A 19,967-nucleotide genomic window follows, 5' to 3' on the forward strand; every position below is an offset into this window, starting at 1 on the left:
AAAGAAGAAGTTCTTATTTTATTGTAATTCACGACCAGAATCATAGATTTATAGACTCGCGTCCTGCTTACTGGTACTTGTAAATGCTAAATAGAGAAACAGGAAGTAGAGTTACCGATAAAATAAAGTAATGCATGGCATCACTTTGTGTTCTGTAACGTCTGCTACGTAAACATCCAGCCTTTCGCTCCGGAACAGACACAACGGGAAAAGTGTGGGAATTTAAAAAACGTGAAAGAGAATCAGAACGAGAGAGAGAGAGAGAAAAAGAGGGGAGAGCTTTCTAGCAACGAAAGATTCTGGCCGCTTCCTGAAAGTGGCCCTAATCCACTCTTAACTCTATTACATGTGGGACACTTTCATTTAGAAGGCGGCGATAAGCCCAACAATAGCGAGGAGAGCCCGTTCCAAACAGCATCGCATTGCCGACGCACTTTAACACAATTATTAACAAACACACACACACAAAAAAAAAAAGGGCAGCCGCTGCGTTTTGGGAAGTGGGGGGGGGGGGCAATTTCAATTTTAGATATGGTTTCAGATGGAAACTGGGCCACTGCCGGCTTTGATGTCTTAATTGTGTGTGTGTGTGAATGCAGGAGAAGAAACTGAGGCTTATTGATGGAGCAAAAACAACAGAGATAGAGGGAGAGCAAGTTGAGACGATGTGAAAGGGAGAAGGAATAAAAGAATGGAGGGAAATTAAGAGGACAGAAGACAGAGGAGAGAGAGAATGGAGGGACGAAGGGAGAAGGAAGTGAGATAGGGCTGCGGAGAGCGAACAATACGCTGCAGTTACAGACGAAAGAGTGACAGAGCTGAAGTGCTGTGGAATCCCAGCTGAATAGGCTTTGATTAACTGTGGCACGGGGTCAACGCAGGGCCTCAGTGCGCTGGGGCCGGGCTTTGGACGATTATGTGTCTCTGTGCGAGTGTGTGTTGCACTTCGGAGACAAATGAATAGAAGACGTGATACACAGCAGCGTGTGCGGTTAGTTTATAGTAAGTTCGAAGTAAACACACAGAGACATCTCACGTGACTGCGGTGCAGGCTGCTGAAAATAAAGGTTTCTGTTTCTGAATGGGACAGAAAGATAATATCGATGTAGTATTTATTTTTGCCGTTAGGCATTAATATGAAAACGTTTACTCTACAATTTAAATCAAATGTATTAGGTTGTATTTTGTGAATACTGGCCGCTAACTTCAAGCTAACATGTTCTTCTGTACAAAGCAACGTTCATTCCCCGTCTGCAAAACAAGTGAGCGTATGATGCTGAGCCCATAATGTCATCTGGAAAACATCTTTCTTTAGCGTATCTTGGATTAGAAGCTGAAAACGGACTTTGGACAGCACCAGTCACTGCATGTTTCCCTCCTGACTCAGAACAGGATGTCTACCAGCAGCTCCCAGATCAGTGCGTTGTTTTACCTACATTCAACTCTGTGTACCTCACTGCCTGGACGTCACTAAGATCATTCCAGAGTTTGTTGTGACAGTAAACCCTCGGCAGCTTTTCACAAATGGTGGCACAAACTGAATTAAATAACGTTTAACGAACATATACCTGCTGTTTCTTCATGTGCATGCTCACACACGGCTGTGGATGTGTGTGAGATGCATGTACTCTTTGAAAAAGAGAATATTTATGCATTTATGTGATATATTTAATGTTATGCTCCGCGTTCAAGGGAGTAAGTGACCTTGAAGATGCAATATTTCCTCCTACTGTCACTATGTGATCGTGCACCTGCAAGCATGTGTGAGTGTGTGTGTGTGTGTGACAATCTGTTACGGGCCTCACCTGGGGGCTGACGCTGGGGCCGTAGCCCATGCCCGGCGAGTTCATCGAGTGAGGGCCCATGGGCGAGCTGATGACGGAGAAGGGCGAGGCCATGCCGTTCATGGGTGAACTCAGCGTGCTGATGGGAGAGTGCAGAGAGCCGGAGGGCCCCATGGACGTCGGGCTGAGCAGAGACGGGTGCATTCCTCGGTGGGATGTGGGGGAGCCCAGGGGCGAGGAGGTCATCTGGCCTGAAGAGTCTGTTCAGGAAAAACGAAAGAGGAGAGGACGGACTTTTAGAATGAAAGCGATTAAAAATGGAAACTGTCTTTGTGAAACATTTCTGTCAGAACCCCATAAATCCCTGTTCCTCATGTACATATTTCAATATTCAGAAACATTTTTCACACAATAATTTAAGTTTTCTGCTGAGCCGTCGCTGGCACCGAGGACTCAGCACATCTGGTGAAGTGTGAAAACAGTTGTTGAATCTGAGCACGATCCAGCAAACTGGTCAATTCAGCAAAAACGCTCAAGACTATTAAAATCCGATGATGGCTCTTGTGGGAAAGAAAGTAACACGAGAGTCGACGGAGGCTTATTATCGTCGCACGGTGGAGTGGGTCTGTCCCTCAAACTGAAGAGTCCACCTCTTCACGAGCGGTTCCCTTCAGGGATCAGTGAGGACAGGGTGTGCATCCATAATGCATGGCAGCAGCCATGTCGCCTCGAAGTGACGTTTTTTCTCTACAGCTGAACTGCAGCAGCACAATCTGTTTTGGAGGAAATATAATCGCTGCCTGGATGGAGTTCAGACGCAACATGTTTTTCGAATGAACGCAGCGCCACGTTTATTAACAGCAGAAGAGTCGCTCGAAGGAGGCTGGGGCGGGCGATGACTGCACAAAAACGCACAACAGTCACACCACGGACCTCGGTTCGCATCCAGGGTCCCATCTGCGGTGAGGTTCAGGCAACAAAAGAGCTTTGGTGAAGATTAGGGGAAGATTGTGGTTTTTGTCAGATGTAGGGACAAAAAAAAAAACTGGTTGTGTGTGAAGTCTGTTTTGAACCAGACCTCGAGCTTTTCCCAAATTTAGAGTCTCGACAAACAAATGGACATTGTTGTGCAAGATTTGATATTGGTGCAAAAAAAAAAAACTGTACATTTTACTGATACATTAAATGTTTACGTATTTTTAGAACGTGCAATATTTGTATTATGTTTTGTAATTTGATTGAAATTAAAATGATTATATATGATATTATCTTTCAGCAGCGACTCTCACTCTCTCTTCCTCTTCATTTCTGATCAGTCTTGTCTTTCTCTGTCCCTCTTCTTTCTTATCTGTTCATCACGGAGGAGGGACACATCTGCAGTTTAATTTCTACCCAGAATTTGCTCCATTATTAGTGTCTATCGGAGGATGTAACAAACTAATCCGATAAACCCACTGAGACGATCTTGTGACTTTGGGCTTCACATAAAGACGCTTTACTTGCCTCTCGAACAATGTAGATATCGTTTGAGAATTCATTTAGTCACTAATCGAGCAGAAAGATTTGCTGAGTGACGCAAAATGAATCAGCAACTGTTTTTTAAATTTCAAGGGAAAAACTTTTCACTGCCCACGATTCAAGCAAAGTGAATTTCTTTGGAATTGAAAGCATCATTTTGGACTCTGGGATTAATTGAGTTTATATTTAGCAGATGAATCAAAAATGAAAATACAGCTGCAGTTTAATTCTTCTTCTGCCTACAGCAGGAATTTCACCTCAAAGTGATGGATACTGACATGCTTCAGTAAATATAAAGACATTCCCATGTTTTTATTTCAATCTTCAGATTTGAATTGTATATAAAATGATATATACACCCCCACCCCAGCAGGTGATATGGAACAGCTTATCCTCACCCCGTCTGTCTGTTGTCCCGACATACCCTCCTTTCATACCCTGTCCTTTTCTGACACGATACAACTCTGCTCTTTCCGCAGCGGGGACATGGACTAGTTATGTAACCAATGAGCGCTTGTCTATCACACTCCCTCGTGTCATAAGCGACCAGGTTCCTCTCTGTTTCCGCCTGGTGGAATAAAAACTGATGGATGCCTCAATTAACCCACAGCCTGGGAGTCCAGAGTGATTTTCCTGGACTGCTCTGTCTCCGTCCCGGCTGAATTTACAGGAATCTGATTCTGTGTGAACGCGTTATGACAAAATTGGGAGGGGGGGGGGGGATCTTTGCATCTTCCTCCCTGCATCGGCAATCCTCCTGAGCAACAACCTAACTGCCAGCTGAGCCAAGCCAAACACTTCCTGCGTATCCTGCTCGCCTCACGAGCACTTCCTGTCAGCACCCACACACACACACACACACACACGCACACAAAAACACACAAACACACACAAACACACACGCCCCCATCCTTTTAAAAACAAACACCCATCCATCTTAATAAAGGGCTAACAACAGCTCTGCATCAAGCTGTATTAGTTCTGTTTAATCCTGACTGATACCCCTTGAGCTTACATCCCTCTGATTACATTTTTTTTTTCCTAAAATGCACCCACACACGTAATTCCTGAGAAAGAAAAAATAAATAAATAAATAAAAGCTCTCCCCGAGCCAACAATTCCCATAACCCTTCTCCAGTTGGGTTTTAATTCAGCCAGATAAAGCGAGCCGTGGTATTAGGGCTGCCAATCTGCCATTGTAGGCCTCAGCAGGGGGGAGAAGCTCAGCTGACAGAGTCCCAGCAAGGCCCCACCTCGAGGGAGATGACGGAGACGGGCTGGGAGGTAGATAAACCTTACGTCTCTTTCTCTCCCATTCATTCCTTATGTCTCTCTCTCTCTCTCTTAAGAGCTTTTCTGGGAGTGGAGGAAGAAGCTGAGCTGAACATTTATTGAAAAATCTTTTTCAAAATCCTCCCTGATGTTATTTTTCCACATGGAGCTACGAGCTATGTGGTCATATAAGTGAAAGGTCCTATTTGGGCAAAGCTCCCAGAACATACAGTATATGGAGATATACATATCACGCAGCAAAGTGTGTGTGTGTGTGTGTTAGAGTGCATGTCCGTGTGTGTGTTTATTCTTGTTGGAGTTGGGTTGCCAGTGTAGGATTACAGCAGGATGAAAAGGACTCTGTCCTAATCCTCCCCAGAGAGGAGAGGAGAGAAAAACAAGGAGGAAATGAAGAGGAGAGAAGGGAAGGAACCGAAAACCAGAAAGGTGTACGAAGAGAGGAGAGACGAGGACAGAAGGAGGTGTGAGGAGAGGAGGATGGAGGAAGGCGTGAGGAGAAGAATTGAGAGGACACAAAAGGAGGGCGGAGGGAGGTATGAGGAGGGGAGGATGGAGGGAGGGAGGGAGGTTTGAGGATTGGAAAAGGGAGAAGAGAAGGTGGAGGAGAGGAGAGGAGAGAAGAACTAGGAAGAAACGACAGGAGGAGAGGAAACTGTGCAAGGACAGGAGAGGAGAAGAGGATGGAGGAAGAGGAGAGGACAGAAAGCAAGGAATCTAAAGGGGAGGAGATAAGTGAAAGAAAAGACAGGATGATGTGAATGAACGTAAAGGAAAGAGAGGACAAGCAGGACAGAAGAGCTGCGTTGTGTTGTACTTCTGTCTGTAAATACAAGCAGCGCCACATGAATTCAAATCAACCTGTTGAACTGGAAAGTTAAATATCTCTTGAGAAAACATTGCAAAGCTCCGGCGACTGTTTATTTGATGCGTTCTGCAGGTAGAACAAACATCTGCATTAGACTGAATAAGAGAGAGAGAGAGAGAGAGAGTGAGGCAAATCGGTGAGCGAGAGGCAGAAGAGGAGGAGGAGGTGGAGGAGGAGGAATAAAAATGATTGAAGCATGAGTGGCAGTCGTCCAGGTTACTGAACGCCAATATACAGGGGGGGTGAAAACCTCCACCTGTCACTTGGCCTGGATCACTGGGCACACGAGAGCACAAGTGACAGCTACAAATAAGCAAATTAAAGCCCGTCTCACTGGCAGCCGTCGACAGACTTGTCCAATTTTCACTTCTGCACTGCACACAAGCGTCTCCTATTTCTAAACAATCCTTCCCTCCCTCGCTCTTGCCTTTTTTCTTTTTCGTTTTGGCTCTTTTGTTCCGCCGTTGGGTGTGATTACACACAGGATATTTGCCAATTTGTGTTTGGGCTGTTTGCGTGGCTCGTGAGCACATTGCACACTTTGATAAATGGATGATTGAGATGACAACGGATGGCGGGATGAGAGGAGACGGCCCTCCACGGGGGGAAAATGACGCCGCCGTGGCGTTTGTTCAAAACGTTTTGAGGCAACCTCTGTTTACGGTTTGCTGACAGGTGATCTGTCGTGCGGTGAATAACGGCCGTCCCCTCCAGAAAGGAGACACCGCCATCCGTCATTCTTTCAGCAGCAAAGGTGGAAACACAACAAAATGCTCGGAGTTTGTTCAGAAAGTGGTTTCAGAGGTGGCACATGACGGGAGATCGGACCGGCTGAAGGTTGGAGGCAGCGTTTGTGGAGAACGAGATGAAAATGTGTGAAAAGAGATAGATTTCAGTTTCTGTGAATGTCAAAGTCTGCGTTATCGGGAATCTAACTATGCAACGGTCCTCCGAGTCATTCTGGGAGACAGTGACGATCCTGCAGAATGAAAACGAAGAGGAACTTGATCTTTGATCTCTTGTAGTTTCACTGAGTCACGCCACTTATTGGTCGGGAAGCGTTTGTAAGCCAAACGCAGCTCGTCGTGAAAGACAAGAGAGCCGGCGTTCACACAAACCTGCACCAGACTCTGCTTAATCTGTGCGTCAGGTAGAGAAACGAGCCGCTGATGATAAAATGGGAGAATTGCTGCGGATTCTCGGGTCTTGAGATACAAACAAGGGATTGGGCGATGATTAACGCGAAAGAGAGGAAGAACGATGCACGCTTCTGCTTTTCATTGCACGGCCTACAACTGGGATTTATTAGGCTTTTTCCGTTTTTTCAGCTTGGTCTAGTTTTCAGTTTGGTTTATTTATTGCTCATCCAGGGGAATAATAGGAAAACAATATGCTTAACGATAATCAGCAAGTGGTGCGCCCACTTCTGTGTGTCTTTGTGACAAATTTTTACATTTTAAAATACACTCACTTGCCTGTTTCGACTCACGGGCAAACAGACGCTTGTTTTTTTGTTTTGTTTTTTCACTCTGCACGCTCCTCCTCTATTATTCATCTACGAGTGCCACAGTGGAGATTTAGTGGATCATGAGGGTACGGGATGCAGTAAAAACAAAGAGGGGGAGAGCTCATAAATCTCAGTAAATCACCTCCAATTGCCATCTCGTCACTTGTGGCAGCAAACAAGCACAAGTCGTAATGTTTTTTTCGTTCGCGCTCACAAAGCGATGCCTGCAGCGGTGCCAGCTTTACGTTTGTGCTGCTCTTGCTTCTGTCCAAATATTCGTACTCTACTGAGGCTTTGTTGGATCTTTCCCAACAACAAACATATACAGAGAAACACACAGTGTCCCGACCGGCTCCGTGCAGATCCTCGCACGAACAATGGGTTTTCTATACCACCCTGCTGGCGCTGGGTCAGCTGAGGGATGATGGCATTGGTGGGACGGCGGCCTGGAATTAAACGAGCACTTCATGATTTGGATTTGGTGCAAATAGAGAAGTCATGAGTCACAGTGCGACACCACCCGCTCCCACCTCGGTGTTGATCTGGGACGACAAGCAGATTGTTATTTTTTTAAATTATTATTCGCAGGAACGTTTTGGAGAGGCAGGAGAGCAGCGAGCGCCGCGGCTCAGTCACAGTCTGAGACGCTGCTCATTCACATTTCTCCAGATGGTTTCAGAGGAAAAGATTCAACAAGAAAACCCAAGAGATTCAGTCGGTTGCGTTAACAAAAAAAAAAAACCCCAGAGCTCAAAATAACACCGGAGTCGGTGTAACAGCTTCATTTTCAGAGTTTTCCCGCTGATGTCTATATCACCATGACGACAGCAGGCGGATGTGCTCAATCTCTCACGACGCTCGGTGCTTGTTTATAAACGAGTTTCAACGATGAGGATGATTACTCATCAGCTTAATGTCACACTCTCTATCTGTCATTACAATTAAATACTGAAGCCGACGTGTGTGTGTGTGTGTGTGTGTGTGTGTGTGTGTTCATTAATCAGGGACTGTCTCTACTGTCATCCACAAAATAAACAAGTTGAATAACAGTAAATATCTCAGTCTCAGTTTATTGTATGGATAGGGGAGTGGTAGTCTAGAGGAGTGTGTGTGTGTGTGTGTGTGTGTGTGTGTGTGTGTGTGTGTGTGTGTGTGTGCGGCCAGATGAAATGTCAACATGTGACGTGGCCGCAGTTACCTTTTCACCGCTGTTTGATTGTTTGTGTGACTCTCTGCAGGATAACTCAAAAAAGTTTTTGCCAATTCCCGTGAATTTTTTGTTAAGAAGTGGAGCATGAGTCAAAAATGAAACCATTACACGTTGGAGCAGATCTGGACGAACGGGCGCTGCCAGGAAATCTTTTCACATGGCGAGATAGGAATCAGATGTTAAACCTTGGCAGAGTTAAACACTTTCCGAGTGGCCGTCAACTGCAACCAGTTTCTCGATAAATCGATTTTAAGTTGAATTTTGTTTTAAAAACAAACACAACATGAGTGAATTTTTCATTATCCAGGATATCAGTGCAATTCAATCCATCCAGCACAAAGTTTGATTTCCCTTTGTGTGACTTCTTAGTTCTTCTGTGTTTTGTCAGAATATTCCACCTTTTACTACCTGACACTAGATGGATAGTTCACATCTTAATATACGAAGCTGCGGATCAGAACAAACTTCAAACAATGCACCGAAGATCCGACAGGAAAATAAGTATTTGCGGATTCCAGCGTCTGATCCACACCTCTGAGACGTGGGAGTGAGCAAAGGACATCGCAGCCTTATTTAATGCACGAGGGATCCTTGATGAAAACAGGGTTTTTGTTCTTAGTCGTTTGTTCTCCGTGGTCTTTAAATAATCCTTTCACAATTTAATAAACAGTACAGAAGGAAACAACGCACCGTGTTATCATGGATTTCCCCCTCAGTCTCATTACTTTTAATTACACGAAGCAAGGTGAGCGATTCGGGAAAAGTGCACAAATCCACGATGTGACGAGTCATGATGAGATATTACCCGACAGCAGCTGAAACTCGACTCTGTGACGGCGCTAATCAAAAGTATCCAGAACCTCCTTTGACTGTTCACCCCGCTATCTGCCGGCGTCCGTGATCGTTTAGTCTAAAACTACAAAAAAAAAAAAAAAAAAGAGACTAAATGTGGGATAAGTGGCAGAAAAGAGGCAAAACAGGCCACCCATCACTTCACAGTAGGTGGGCTGCTAACAGCCATCATTTGATGCAGTGTGTTGATATAACCCGATTCTTTTTTCTTGCTCAAACAACTGCCCTCATTAAAGACTTAATTCTTCCCTCCCACCTCCCTTTTTCCTCTTTTCTGTCTCTCACAGGCTCTCTTTCATTTCTCCCCATTTCACTTAACTTCCTTGATAGCGTGTGGGTGAGGGCGCCAGCTCCCGGGGCCACACCAGCGCCCTCGGTGACTCTTAAGTGTCTGAAGAGGCCACGGAGCCGCGGCTGGCCGTGGCGAGGTGCCAGCTAAGCCGCAGATTACTGGCGCTATTGCAAACTGTGGCCCGACAGCCAACGCTGTGATCCGCTGATATGGCCTAATTGTTCTCTTTAGCTCAGAGGTGATATTACATCTCTCGCCCTCGGAGCTGCGGAGCCGGAGCTCCAGCTGGATTTCTGAGCACAGAGGCTGACAAAGTGTTACTGGAAGTAGCAGCTTGGAAACACTTCTGTCTAAAGTATCCGACTCATCACAGGAGGGACCTACTGGCCGAACATCTGGTTGAGCAACTGGAGAAAATAAAAAGGGAATAAAACTATTCAAGATGAAGTGTAAGGTGTAAATGTCCTCGATGGAAACTTGTTGCCATAATCTTCCTGTCTTTGAGATTTGGAAATAAGACACGATGGATGAGAGTACGTGGAATGTATCGCAGCAGCTCTCAGGAGGTTTCTGTAAATGTTCTGATAATTCATATTTAGTTTGAAGTCGTTTATATCATACAAATATGAAACAAACACTTTGTATCCTCTTGGATGAGAAGTGAAATTCAATTTGTTTAACCTGGACGACACTTCAGACTCAAATATACATAACAAATGTAGTAAATAGTTGTGTTTCACTCTCATGTTTGGTTGATATCAAACTTAACCTGTTTCTCAAACTTCAAACTTATTTGTTTTTGCTCTTTTCAGGACCAGAAAGTTTTTTTTTAGCTTTCTATTTCTCTTTCAAATAGCCCGTGGGTTCTGCATCACATGGTGTCACACAGCCGTCGGGCTCTCGGTGTCACCTCTCCGATCTCATAGAGGAATCCCAGCGATGGAAATCTGTCACAGCGACGGAAGACTTCAACCCCTGCGCCTTTTGCTCACTGAAAATAATGAATATGGACATCTGAAACCGTCAAGAGCAACAAGTAGAGAGTAACACACACCAGCTACAAAGAGAATAAAAAAACACACCTGAGAAGGTACAAATAAATAACAGCCAGCCTGGTTGGCAGCTTATGTCACGAGCAACGACTGACAATAGCATTTGATCAAAGGGATGGCGTGCAGCCTGTGGAGCGGCCGTCACAAGAGGAAGATTACATTTGCACCCGGCGCTCTTTGACTCGTTTTGAGGATTCATTACCTTTTCAGAGCCGCGGCAGCTTAGCGCTAACTTAATAAACTCCGAGATGTTAAATAACAACAGGAGTTTTTGTGTAATCTCAGTCGGACAAAATAGAGGCTTTGGGGTGTCTGCAAAGTTTGCTGATCCCATTATCCGTGTGTGGACCCCCTGGCATTAAGTAAATGGGTTCGCTGCTTCTTTTTTTTTGTACTACAGATGGGAAAAGTAAAATAAAATAAAAAAAATCCTATATTGTGCATACCGTCCTGAGTGGTCCCATCTGAGACTCTTCTATTCCATAATCCAAGAACCGGGGAAATGCAAGGCAGCCAGGAAGCTGTGATTCATCAAGCTTCCTCCTTTGTTGCACCCAGAGATGAAAATCATAACACAGGCCCTTATCTGGATCATTCACTGCCAAAGCACACTTGGAGGCACATGGCCGAGCATATATACATGCACACACAAACACAGAGGGATAATAACATGACGGCAAAACACCAGACTGTAACTCAACAACAGCAGCTGCAAGGAAACTGATGCTTTTGATTAATTTTCCTCAGTTGTGTTTTCACTACGTTGACAAGTGTCAAGTCTCAGAACACGATCGTGGACTGAAAAGAAAGAAAAGCCGAGTAGAGAGTTGGAGGGAAACAATATATTTAAAAAGACATGCTTTGGAAAATGTTCATGATCAAGTTCAATAAAAAAAAAAAAGAAGTAACACATGACATGTTTGATGATCGGAGCAGGAAAAGTTCTGCAGACAAATTATTCTTGTCTGGTCTTGACACACTAAAGAAACATGAATTAGGAATCAATGACACACATATAACATTTTAACTCGTCACTATTTCTGCTTCCCCTCAACAAAACACTGGCAGTGTGGTCCACCCCACATATGGATATTCGAATTGACGTTTTCAAATGTACACAGATGTAAAAACTTATATTCTTTTCTTTTTATTTATGGATATTCATAATAAACTGTAATAAAGTTTAGTTTGATATATTAACCCATATAAACCTTTTAGAATCCATATCAGTCAGGGTAAAATTACAATCATATTAATATTATCACCACATTCAAGGTAAATGTGTTTTTTTTAATCAGAGCACCAGGATGATTTTTATTCAACCTGGAGACATTTAAAAGGAGGAAGAGGAAAAACAGCCACTCATGACGAAGGGGTGGATGGGAAATGAATTCACGAGGTGTGTGTCGGTCGGCTCACTCTCTAAGTGTCTTGTTATGACTCACTAGTGATAAAGCCATCAGTCTGCGGAGATTAATTATTCCAATTACCAAGCAGGAATAACAAACTGTCCCTTCCCCTCTGGTGACATCGGGAAGAGGAATTTGCCACTCGATGACTGGTCCAGAGGCAGCGGCTGATTGGCAGCTTCCATTTGTATCGAGGAAACGAGGAAAAACACCAAAAAGTGGAGTTGCCGCGTGCGCATGTGTGTTCTGTGGAGCCGGCATCATGGCCCGTTCCAGCTCTCTGACGCTGAGATGGACATGTTTATACGTGATTCAAGACAACAGATCCGTTTTAATTTGTGTCAGTTCAGGCAAAACAAGCTGGTTCACATTGAGGTTCTGGGTCAGAGAAATAATATCAGTGGGAAGCTGGAATTTATTGACTACATTACAAGCATCCTCTCTCTCTTTCATTTTCCCCCTCTGATTATTATTCTTTTGTTCTCGGCTGTGAGGTGCTGGTCTGTTTGTAATGAAATCCAAATGGAGCGGGTTCTGGCTACCGGCCTTCTGTTGGACCCCCCCCCCCACACACACACACACACACACACACACCCTCCTTTCTCGTTTGTCCCTCTGGGGAACGAGCCTGAGATAAAGGGGAAGGGGAGGGACGGGCTGAGACAGATTGATCGATAGATGAACACATAGAAAGATAAATTCAAACAGGGAGGAAAAGAAAGCGAGAGCAAGTCTTTCAGCGAAAGCTCGAGATCGCGGGGGCCAGTCGGAGAGAGGGGGGGGAGGAGGGGGGTGTCGGCGACGATGGGAAACTATGTGTGTACGTGCTGCAGGAAGAGGCCTAGCGAGCCGGGGGGAAACACACGCGCCTCAATACAAGGAGGGTGAGGAGGGGGGTTGTATGTCCTGAAGAGTGTGTGTGTGTGTGTGTGATTGTCACTGGAGGAGTGTACTTTGGATCAGGGCATCGACTCGCAGCAAACAAATAACATCAAACCCAGCAGGGTGGAGACGTCGGCATATCGGTGCACGCGGGACGTCGTGTCCAAGACAAACAAACGAAAAACAAAATCTTGAAAATATGGCTGCATTGACTGATGAGGCCCGACCTTATCTGCCCCCCCCACTCCCTGCCCCCCCCCTACTCCCCGCCCCCTTCTCTTGCGCGGCTGCACACAGACAGTATCTGTCCAGTACTCACAAAATCAATTAACTTTTGGCCCATTATCAGCAACATAAGTCACATGGACTGAGCTCAAACAGCTTAAATCAACAGCGAAAAACCTTAATCCACCGAACGCTCTGTCAAAAAATGCAAGATTCAAATTGGTTCTTCATCACACGCTGCCAAAATCAAATGAGTAAAATCCAAAATAAAAGTTATAAACGTCAGATTTTCTTCCAACAGGATGATGCAAAACCTGCAGATGCAAATCTAATCTACGATGATGCAAAACGGGGAAAAGAAGCGAAGCCTCACAAAAAAGGAAAATGCAACATTTGGTTGAAAAAATCAATCACTTGATTATCGTTCTCTTTATTTCGTTATCGCTAATCACCCGCTTGCTTCAGCTCTATTTAAATAACACATCAGCTGTGATCAACAACTTTCTGGATCTATCTTGAAACAAAACAAAAAGGGCACATGATGGCACTAGGATAAAAAAAATAGATATCAATATTGGATTTGTTTTAAAGCGTATATCTGCTGTGCTTTCTGTTTAAGAGCAGAAGATCATGACGGATTAAACTGTCTGAGTCTGCAGAGGTGATGTTCAGCAAGGCGTCAGTTCAAACAAGGACATTGCATTCTGGTGAATTACCAGCGTGGGTCACTCTTCAGGGGGTCTTTTGAGGAATAAAATAAAAAACAGTCAAAGGTAGTGGAGCGCAGCACCGTGAGCATCAGCAGACCCTTAAGTGGAGCTGGCATCCATGTGGATGAGAGCCTATGGATGCGTGTCTCTTTATCTCTCCCTGGTTCTCCTGCTCTCACATTTAATTTTCCCCCCATCCTCCCTCTCCTCTGTCCCTGTTTCCTTCAATTTCTTTCCACATCTTTCCTCCTGCCTCCTCTGCTCATCAGAGGGTCTCCCCAGAGGTGGAGGATAATCCCAGTTCGGAGCAGCGAGTCTTTCATGTCCTGGGAAGACACGCTGGCGAGAGTGCTGCCAGCTCTCTTTCCTCTCTCTCTCTGCAGATACCTGCATCAGCTTCCCCCGGCTCCGCTGTCTGTCTCCCTCTCTGTCTCCCTCCTCTCCGTCTCCCTCACCCTTCTTCGCGTCTTCACCCATGTTTATGTTCTCCTTCCTTATCGAGCCCATTGGTTTCTGCCGGGGACGTGACAACCAACATGTGTGTTTAGACAGCACAAACAAAACACAAACACCGGGGAGTCGATCCATCTCCAGGAGTTGGGAGTTCAACAGAAGCACCAACTGCGGCGACCTCTTTTGTAATCTCTGGATACGACTGAAGAGCCACAGGAAGAATATTACTTCAGAGAAGCTTGATTCAAAAAGTGTGTAAGATATTTTTATCTTCTTAAAGCAAGACGTTAAAATGAAATCTTTACAGTTTCTCCATGGGTCTTGAAGATCCAACTTTTAAAGTTGTTCCTACAATTGGAGCCCGTTTTTGACCCGATTTCCATTTGAGGAAAAATTAAAAAGTTAAAAGAAGGTGACCGTGTCCACAGTTCTCGTTTGTACATGCGAGCGGGCAAAGCTTTCCCACTTTTTAAAAGGCGACAGAATGAGTAATTCCACCGTTAAACAATGATCCCTCAGTCCTATCATAAAGGTGCTGTGCTGCAAGGAACTTTTTTCCGATGATGCAATGATGCAACGCACATTTGCTGTGACATTTGTGCTGGGAAAGTCATTTTCTGGAAGGTTCGTTCCCGAGAGGTAAAAAAGCATATTTCTTTTTGCCTGTGCCTCTCATTGCCTGGATGCCCATGAATTACATGTTGGGATTGGCTCCACGACAGAGGCCAAATAAAGTGGGTGTTATGATTGGCACTGAGAGCCACGCTTGAGAGAAACAGGTGTTGTTCATTGGCTCACACCGATGTGCCCATAGCTGCGGAGCCTTGCGATTGGCGGAGAGAAGACACCACCGCTCTGGGAGGAAGCTTCGCTGATGCCGGGCATGTTTGCGGGCACGGGTTGGCCGAGGCGGCCGGGGGGGGGGAGGGTAGAGGGGGGAAGAGGGCGCCGCAGAGAACAGACCACCTGGATCATGGGCCTCAAAGGCCGGCCTGACAGAGTCAATCTGAACAACAGTGAACAGAAGACAGCCAGTCTGCTGACTTCCCCTCGCTTGCATTTTCACTGGCAGCTCTCCAACAAACACACGCTGTCCAGCAAGACTTTCAAAAGGATTTTCAGCTCGGGTTTTTCCACCAAGCTAAGGGGGATTTTTTTGTTCAGCTCTGCCCAGTGAAAATAGTGAGCAGATTAAAAGTCTCAAAAACACCAAAAACTGTCAGGAATTATCATTATTGAGCAAAAGTCTAAAAGGATAACAACGATCGGGGGGTGAGGGCTCGGTGTCTTGAGGGGATAATAGACAAAGTGATTTTTTTGTTAACCATTGAAAAGAGCGAGAGGGCTACAAGGTTCAAAAATGGCTAAATCTTAAATCCACTTGAGGACGTATAGTTCATTATTGTCACTGTTCTTATTAATTGTGGTTTTGAGAGACATCTTACTGGACATTTTGTCTTTAATCTAAATGAAGAAACAATCTGCCAGCCATTACTGAAACATTTCAGCCTGTTCCCAAAAGAGATTTAATGATTTTCGGGAAATTTAAGACTTGAAAAAAGAATAAAGCCGGAAAAAAGTAGACATGCTTCTGGAAAACAGTTGAAAAGTTACCAGGTAGAATTCATTGTTTGGACTTAAACAGTTGGTTTCGACGTGTAAAATGTTGTGGGACGATGCAGATGTTGAGCTTCTAAATGTCCATAAAGACGTGAGACAGTTTGAAAGAGTTCAGTGTACTCAAGCTGTTTAAAGGTCCACGTGGGCTGTCGCACATTAATCTCTAACCTCTCGACTCGGCCCTTTACAATACGAAGTGAAGTTGACCTGGGCTGATCCCGACACTTGGCCCCTGTCAAGTCTCGGCAAGAGCTTCACACGCGCTGCAGCAGAAGTTATTTCTCTCTCAAGTCTTTATTCTTAATTTCTCTCTGGATCTTCCTCCTCTTTTCTTTGATATTCTCGTCTTTCTGTCCTTTGACATGTTATATTTCCCTCGTGACCTCGCATCCTTATGTATGAGATCTTTCATCCATGACTAGCAGCGGTCCTTAGGGTAAGGAGGGTGTGGGATTTCTTTCTTTTTCCCTACATCCCCCAAGGGCACTGCGTGGGGGGCAAGACAAAACATCCAAACATCAACAGAGGAGAGACTCTGAGCCAAGTTAGCAAACTAATGGGAGAGGCCACTGACAGATAAACTCTTATGAAGAAACAGCTCCTCATTACCACACACAGGCTGCAGTGTTTTATTTGGACTCAAATCCATGCGATAGGCCGAGGCTCGGATGCCTGGCTGCCTATCTGCCTTCAGCCGAGAGAAACTCCATCCTCTCGCCACGGGAGTGTCGGAGCACGACGGTGGGGAGGACAGGACTCCCGCAGTCAAACGTTGCCTCTTGTGATAAGTCATGAATCTTTCACAAACACGCTGATATCCCACCCACACAGACATGATTAATATCCCAATTAGACCAGGCCTCATGGCCTCCTCCTGTTTTTAGCCATAAATAGGATTCAAACACATGTAGACAAACCGTACGGATACAGCATGCATGAAAGCAAATTGCCCACAATAGAAACCATGAAACAATCAACAGATACAATACCCACGTACATCCACCCACACATGATATATACAGATCTATACTTGAACAATAACAACATGATCTGTCTCTCATTTGCTTTTTATCACTAGATACCTGGTTATTGGGTTGAAACACAGAGGTAACAGCAGGGAGGAGTCGATTGAAAGAAGAAATTTACAACCGCTGCAATAATAAACTTAGTTTCTCCATGGATTGTTATTTCATAATAATGATGATGTCGAAAAGTACTGAAGAGAAAAAAATTGATTTCAAGCTCTCAGAAGCAAAGATGTTGTGTCTGATCAAAAGTACAAAACACAAAAACACAAAGAGAACTGCAAAATGCTGCGTTTGAGAAGCTGTAAACAATAAAGCTCGACTTCTTTTCTCAAAATACTTGAATGATCGACCTAATATAATCTCAATTACTCGGATCAACGTCATGTAGCTGGATCATAATTGTCGGGTCTGTCAGTTTGTTTTTCAGATATAAAGACATTTTAAAAACTGGAAGTCAACCCTCAGATTCTACCATTAATCAAACACTCGATAGACAAAATATTCAGAGTCATGGCTCCTCTGTGGAATATGGTAGAGAATGACATGCAGCAGCAGCAGCAGCAGCATCGTGTGAGGGACAGACTCTCAGACGAACCAATCACAGCGCCCGAGAGCAGCGCTGCGCGGTTCAACCTGACGCTGACTGATAGCTGGCTGTGGATCCTGAGGGGCATGGAGAGTTTAATCACCCATAACCGCAATTACAGACGTACGCGTCAGACTCATAAAGCACTGAAACAAGATGAGCGCCTCCCTCCTCTCCTCCCCCTTGGCGCACATGAGCCAAATTCTACAAACACTCGAGGAGGAATGAGGGAGCTGAAGGCCTAACCTCAGAGAGAGAGAGAGTCAGAGAGAGAGAGAGAGCGGGGGGGGGGGGGGTGCTTACCTACTGCATTGCATTACAGGGAAAATTGCGGTGCATTAATTACTGCTTTTAATACACTCATGAGCCATAAAACAAGTTGTTACGCACTCACTCTGCAGCCGAGTCGCCTTGTTGTCAAAGTGAAGACGTGCGTCCTGTTGTGACTGAAGATATCTCAAGATCTCTAAGAGCCTCGAAATAAAAAATTCAAAGCACTAAACTCCTGCATCGGTGATTGCACAGAAAGAAAAAAAAAGCATTAACATATCAAATACGTGAAGCCACGTACACACACTTATACCTAATGCGTGCATGAGGACGTGCATGTGAGCATACGCTCTTAATGATCACATAAAAGCTCGTAGTACACCGTAAGACAGGCCTTAGGATGGATTAAGATGCAAGCCTTTATCAGTGGGTTCCCACAATCCCCAGTAGACCATCTCAGCTCTCTCTCTTTTTCCCCCCACTTTCCATTTCTCTCATTCCTCAGGGATGGTGCTGGGAGAAAAGAGAGAGCGAGGGAGGAAGAGAGGGAGAGAGAGAGTGAGAGAGAGAGAGAGAGAGAGAAGGGAGGATGGTAGGAAAAGGAAACATACTCGAACAAGTATGCTAATGGCCAGGCCATGGACAGGAGGTCATGCTTGCTAGACAGCACCACCGCTTTAAAGCGAAGAGGCCGACGAGAGTCTAAGTCGTCCTTGTGGTTGTAATGAGTCGAGCACAAAAAGTGTCGTAATGAACGTGGAGATTAGCTCCAGTAGGTGAATGGGATGGGCTGCCGGGGGGGTCAACGGGTCAAATGGCTGTCATCTGCCTGAGGGTTGACAGGCTTGAAGGCATCACATGATAAGAGCGGATTAACTCCTGTTTCAATCCTGGTGGTGCAGTGAACGCAGCATCAGGGCGCTCGCAACCACAAACGAGCGCAAGCGGGGGTGGGGGGGGGAATATAACTGAGATGAGAAGCAGAAAGTTTTATTATTTTTATTACCTCAAGCCGAGGAGGTTTTGTTTTTATTAATAGTCGGTTATTTAGCAGGATTACGCAAAAAAAATAGGACAGGAGAGATTGTTACGAAACTTGGTGGAGGGATGTGGTGTGGGAAAATGTCTTCACTGGATCCAGGAATTATTTTCCTCTTTCTTTAACATTGGGAGATTTACATCTCGGCATAATTTTCCTTGATTTCTCAGAGAATAAAATCTTGGTAAAAAAAAAAAAAAATGGGTGCAGATCCAAACTGAAATCTGGATCTAGTGAATTGAAATGTTTCTTCGGGGGATTGTTGAGCCTCGGGGGAAGGTATGTGCCATTTTTTTTCACTATACAATTTTGCAAGAGTCCAAATCCTGTTCCAGTTCCAGCCACAAACCCAAACGAATCAAATTTAAAACAATGAAAACAGAGAAAAACAACAAACCCTAAGCCATAGGAAGATGTGAAATTTCAAAAACACAACAAACAGCTTTAACATCAACCATCAGTCGTGAAACGGATGAAACGGGAGAGTCACAGAATCTGATTTTCAAAACCCAGTGTTGCAGAACGCCTGATTCAGAACCCTGCACGTCCAGTCCCCCGCCAACAGAGGGCCAGTTTACACCTTTGACTCTACGAAGTTGAGGAGCAGATTAGAGACGAGCTTCAGAGACGACCTTTCACCTCCAGAGTTGACCTTGGGGAGCGACGGGTCACAAGATCACCATAGCAGTTAATGGATGAAACAGTGGCTGCACAACACGGCCTCTGTCTCCACCACACGTCCTCTTTGGCAAATGAGCCCCCTCCTGTCCTCCACGGGTGATGAAACTACTTGGACACAGGAGGAAAACATCAGTTTTTCCCCCCTTATCGTCATCACCACCACACACACACACACACACACACAGGCCCGAGTGTTTTTCTCCGCTATCGTCAGCAAAACCTTCGCACACGATCGGCTGCGATTGACTCGTCAGCTGCACAATGATGCGAGATAAAGAGGGTGAGCTGCCCCGTGTGTGAAAGGTCAACGCTCCTTTAGGGCGCAGGCGAGCACACACTGTGTAAACAAGACAGGCGTGAGGATAAATCACGTAGACCGCATTTATCGCCTTAGTTGGCCAAGAAGTACATCCGCTGGAACTTGATCCAGGACTAATCGCGTGGAGGAGAAGAAAAGGGAAAGAGAGACAGAAGAGAGGGAGGAAACTGAGGAATCAGAGAGATGGAACAAGGAGGAGGGGACAGAAGACAGAAAGCATTGTTCTGTCCACCTGTGCACAAGTTTAGATCAAAATGAAAATGCCAGAAATTATGCATGCATCCATCAGAACTGGTGCTTGATTAAAATAAACTTGCTGGAAACACACGATCATTCATTTTGCGGAAATTTCAGAAATGTGCTCCGAGCATA

General features: G+C 45.1%; 1 protein-coding gene across 6 annotated transcripts in view; it reads right to left on the reverse strand.

The window, feature by feature from the left end:
- rxraa (retinoid X receptor, alpha a) overlaps window positions 1-19,967 on the reverse strand; it is a 172,749-nt gene that overhangs the window by 36,026 nt on the left and 116,756 nt on the right. For all 6 annotated transcript variants that reach the window (XM_069513415.1, XM_069513412.1, XM_069513413.1 and 3 more), the window contains one exon: window positions 1,806-2,044. In XM_069513415.1, coding sequence (XP_069369516.1) covers window positions 1,806-2,044 — 239 coding nt within the window. The remainder of the gene's footprint in view (window positions 1-1,805; window positions 2,045-19,967) is intronic.

This window comes from Paralichthys olivaceus, chromosome 18 (genome assembly GCF_024713975.1).
Source record: "Paralichthys olivaceus isolate ysfri-2021 chromosome 18, ASM2471397v2, whole genome shotgun sequence".
NCBI classification, from domain to species: Eukaryota; Metazoa; Chordata; class Actinopteri; order Pleuronectiformes; family Paralichthyidae; genus Paralichthys; species Paralichthys olivaceus.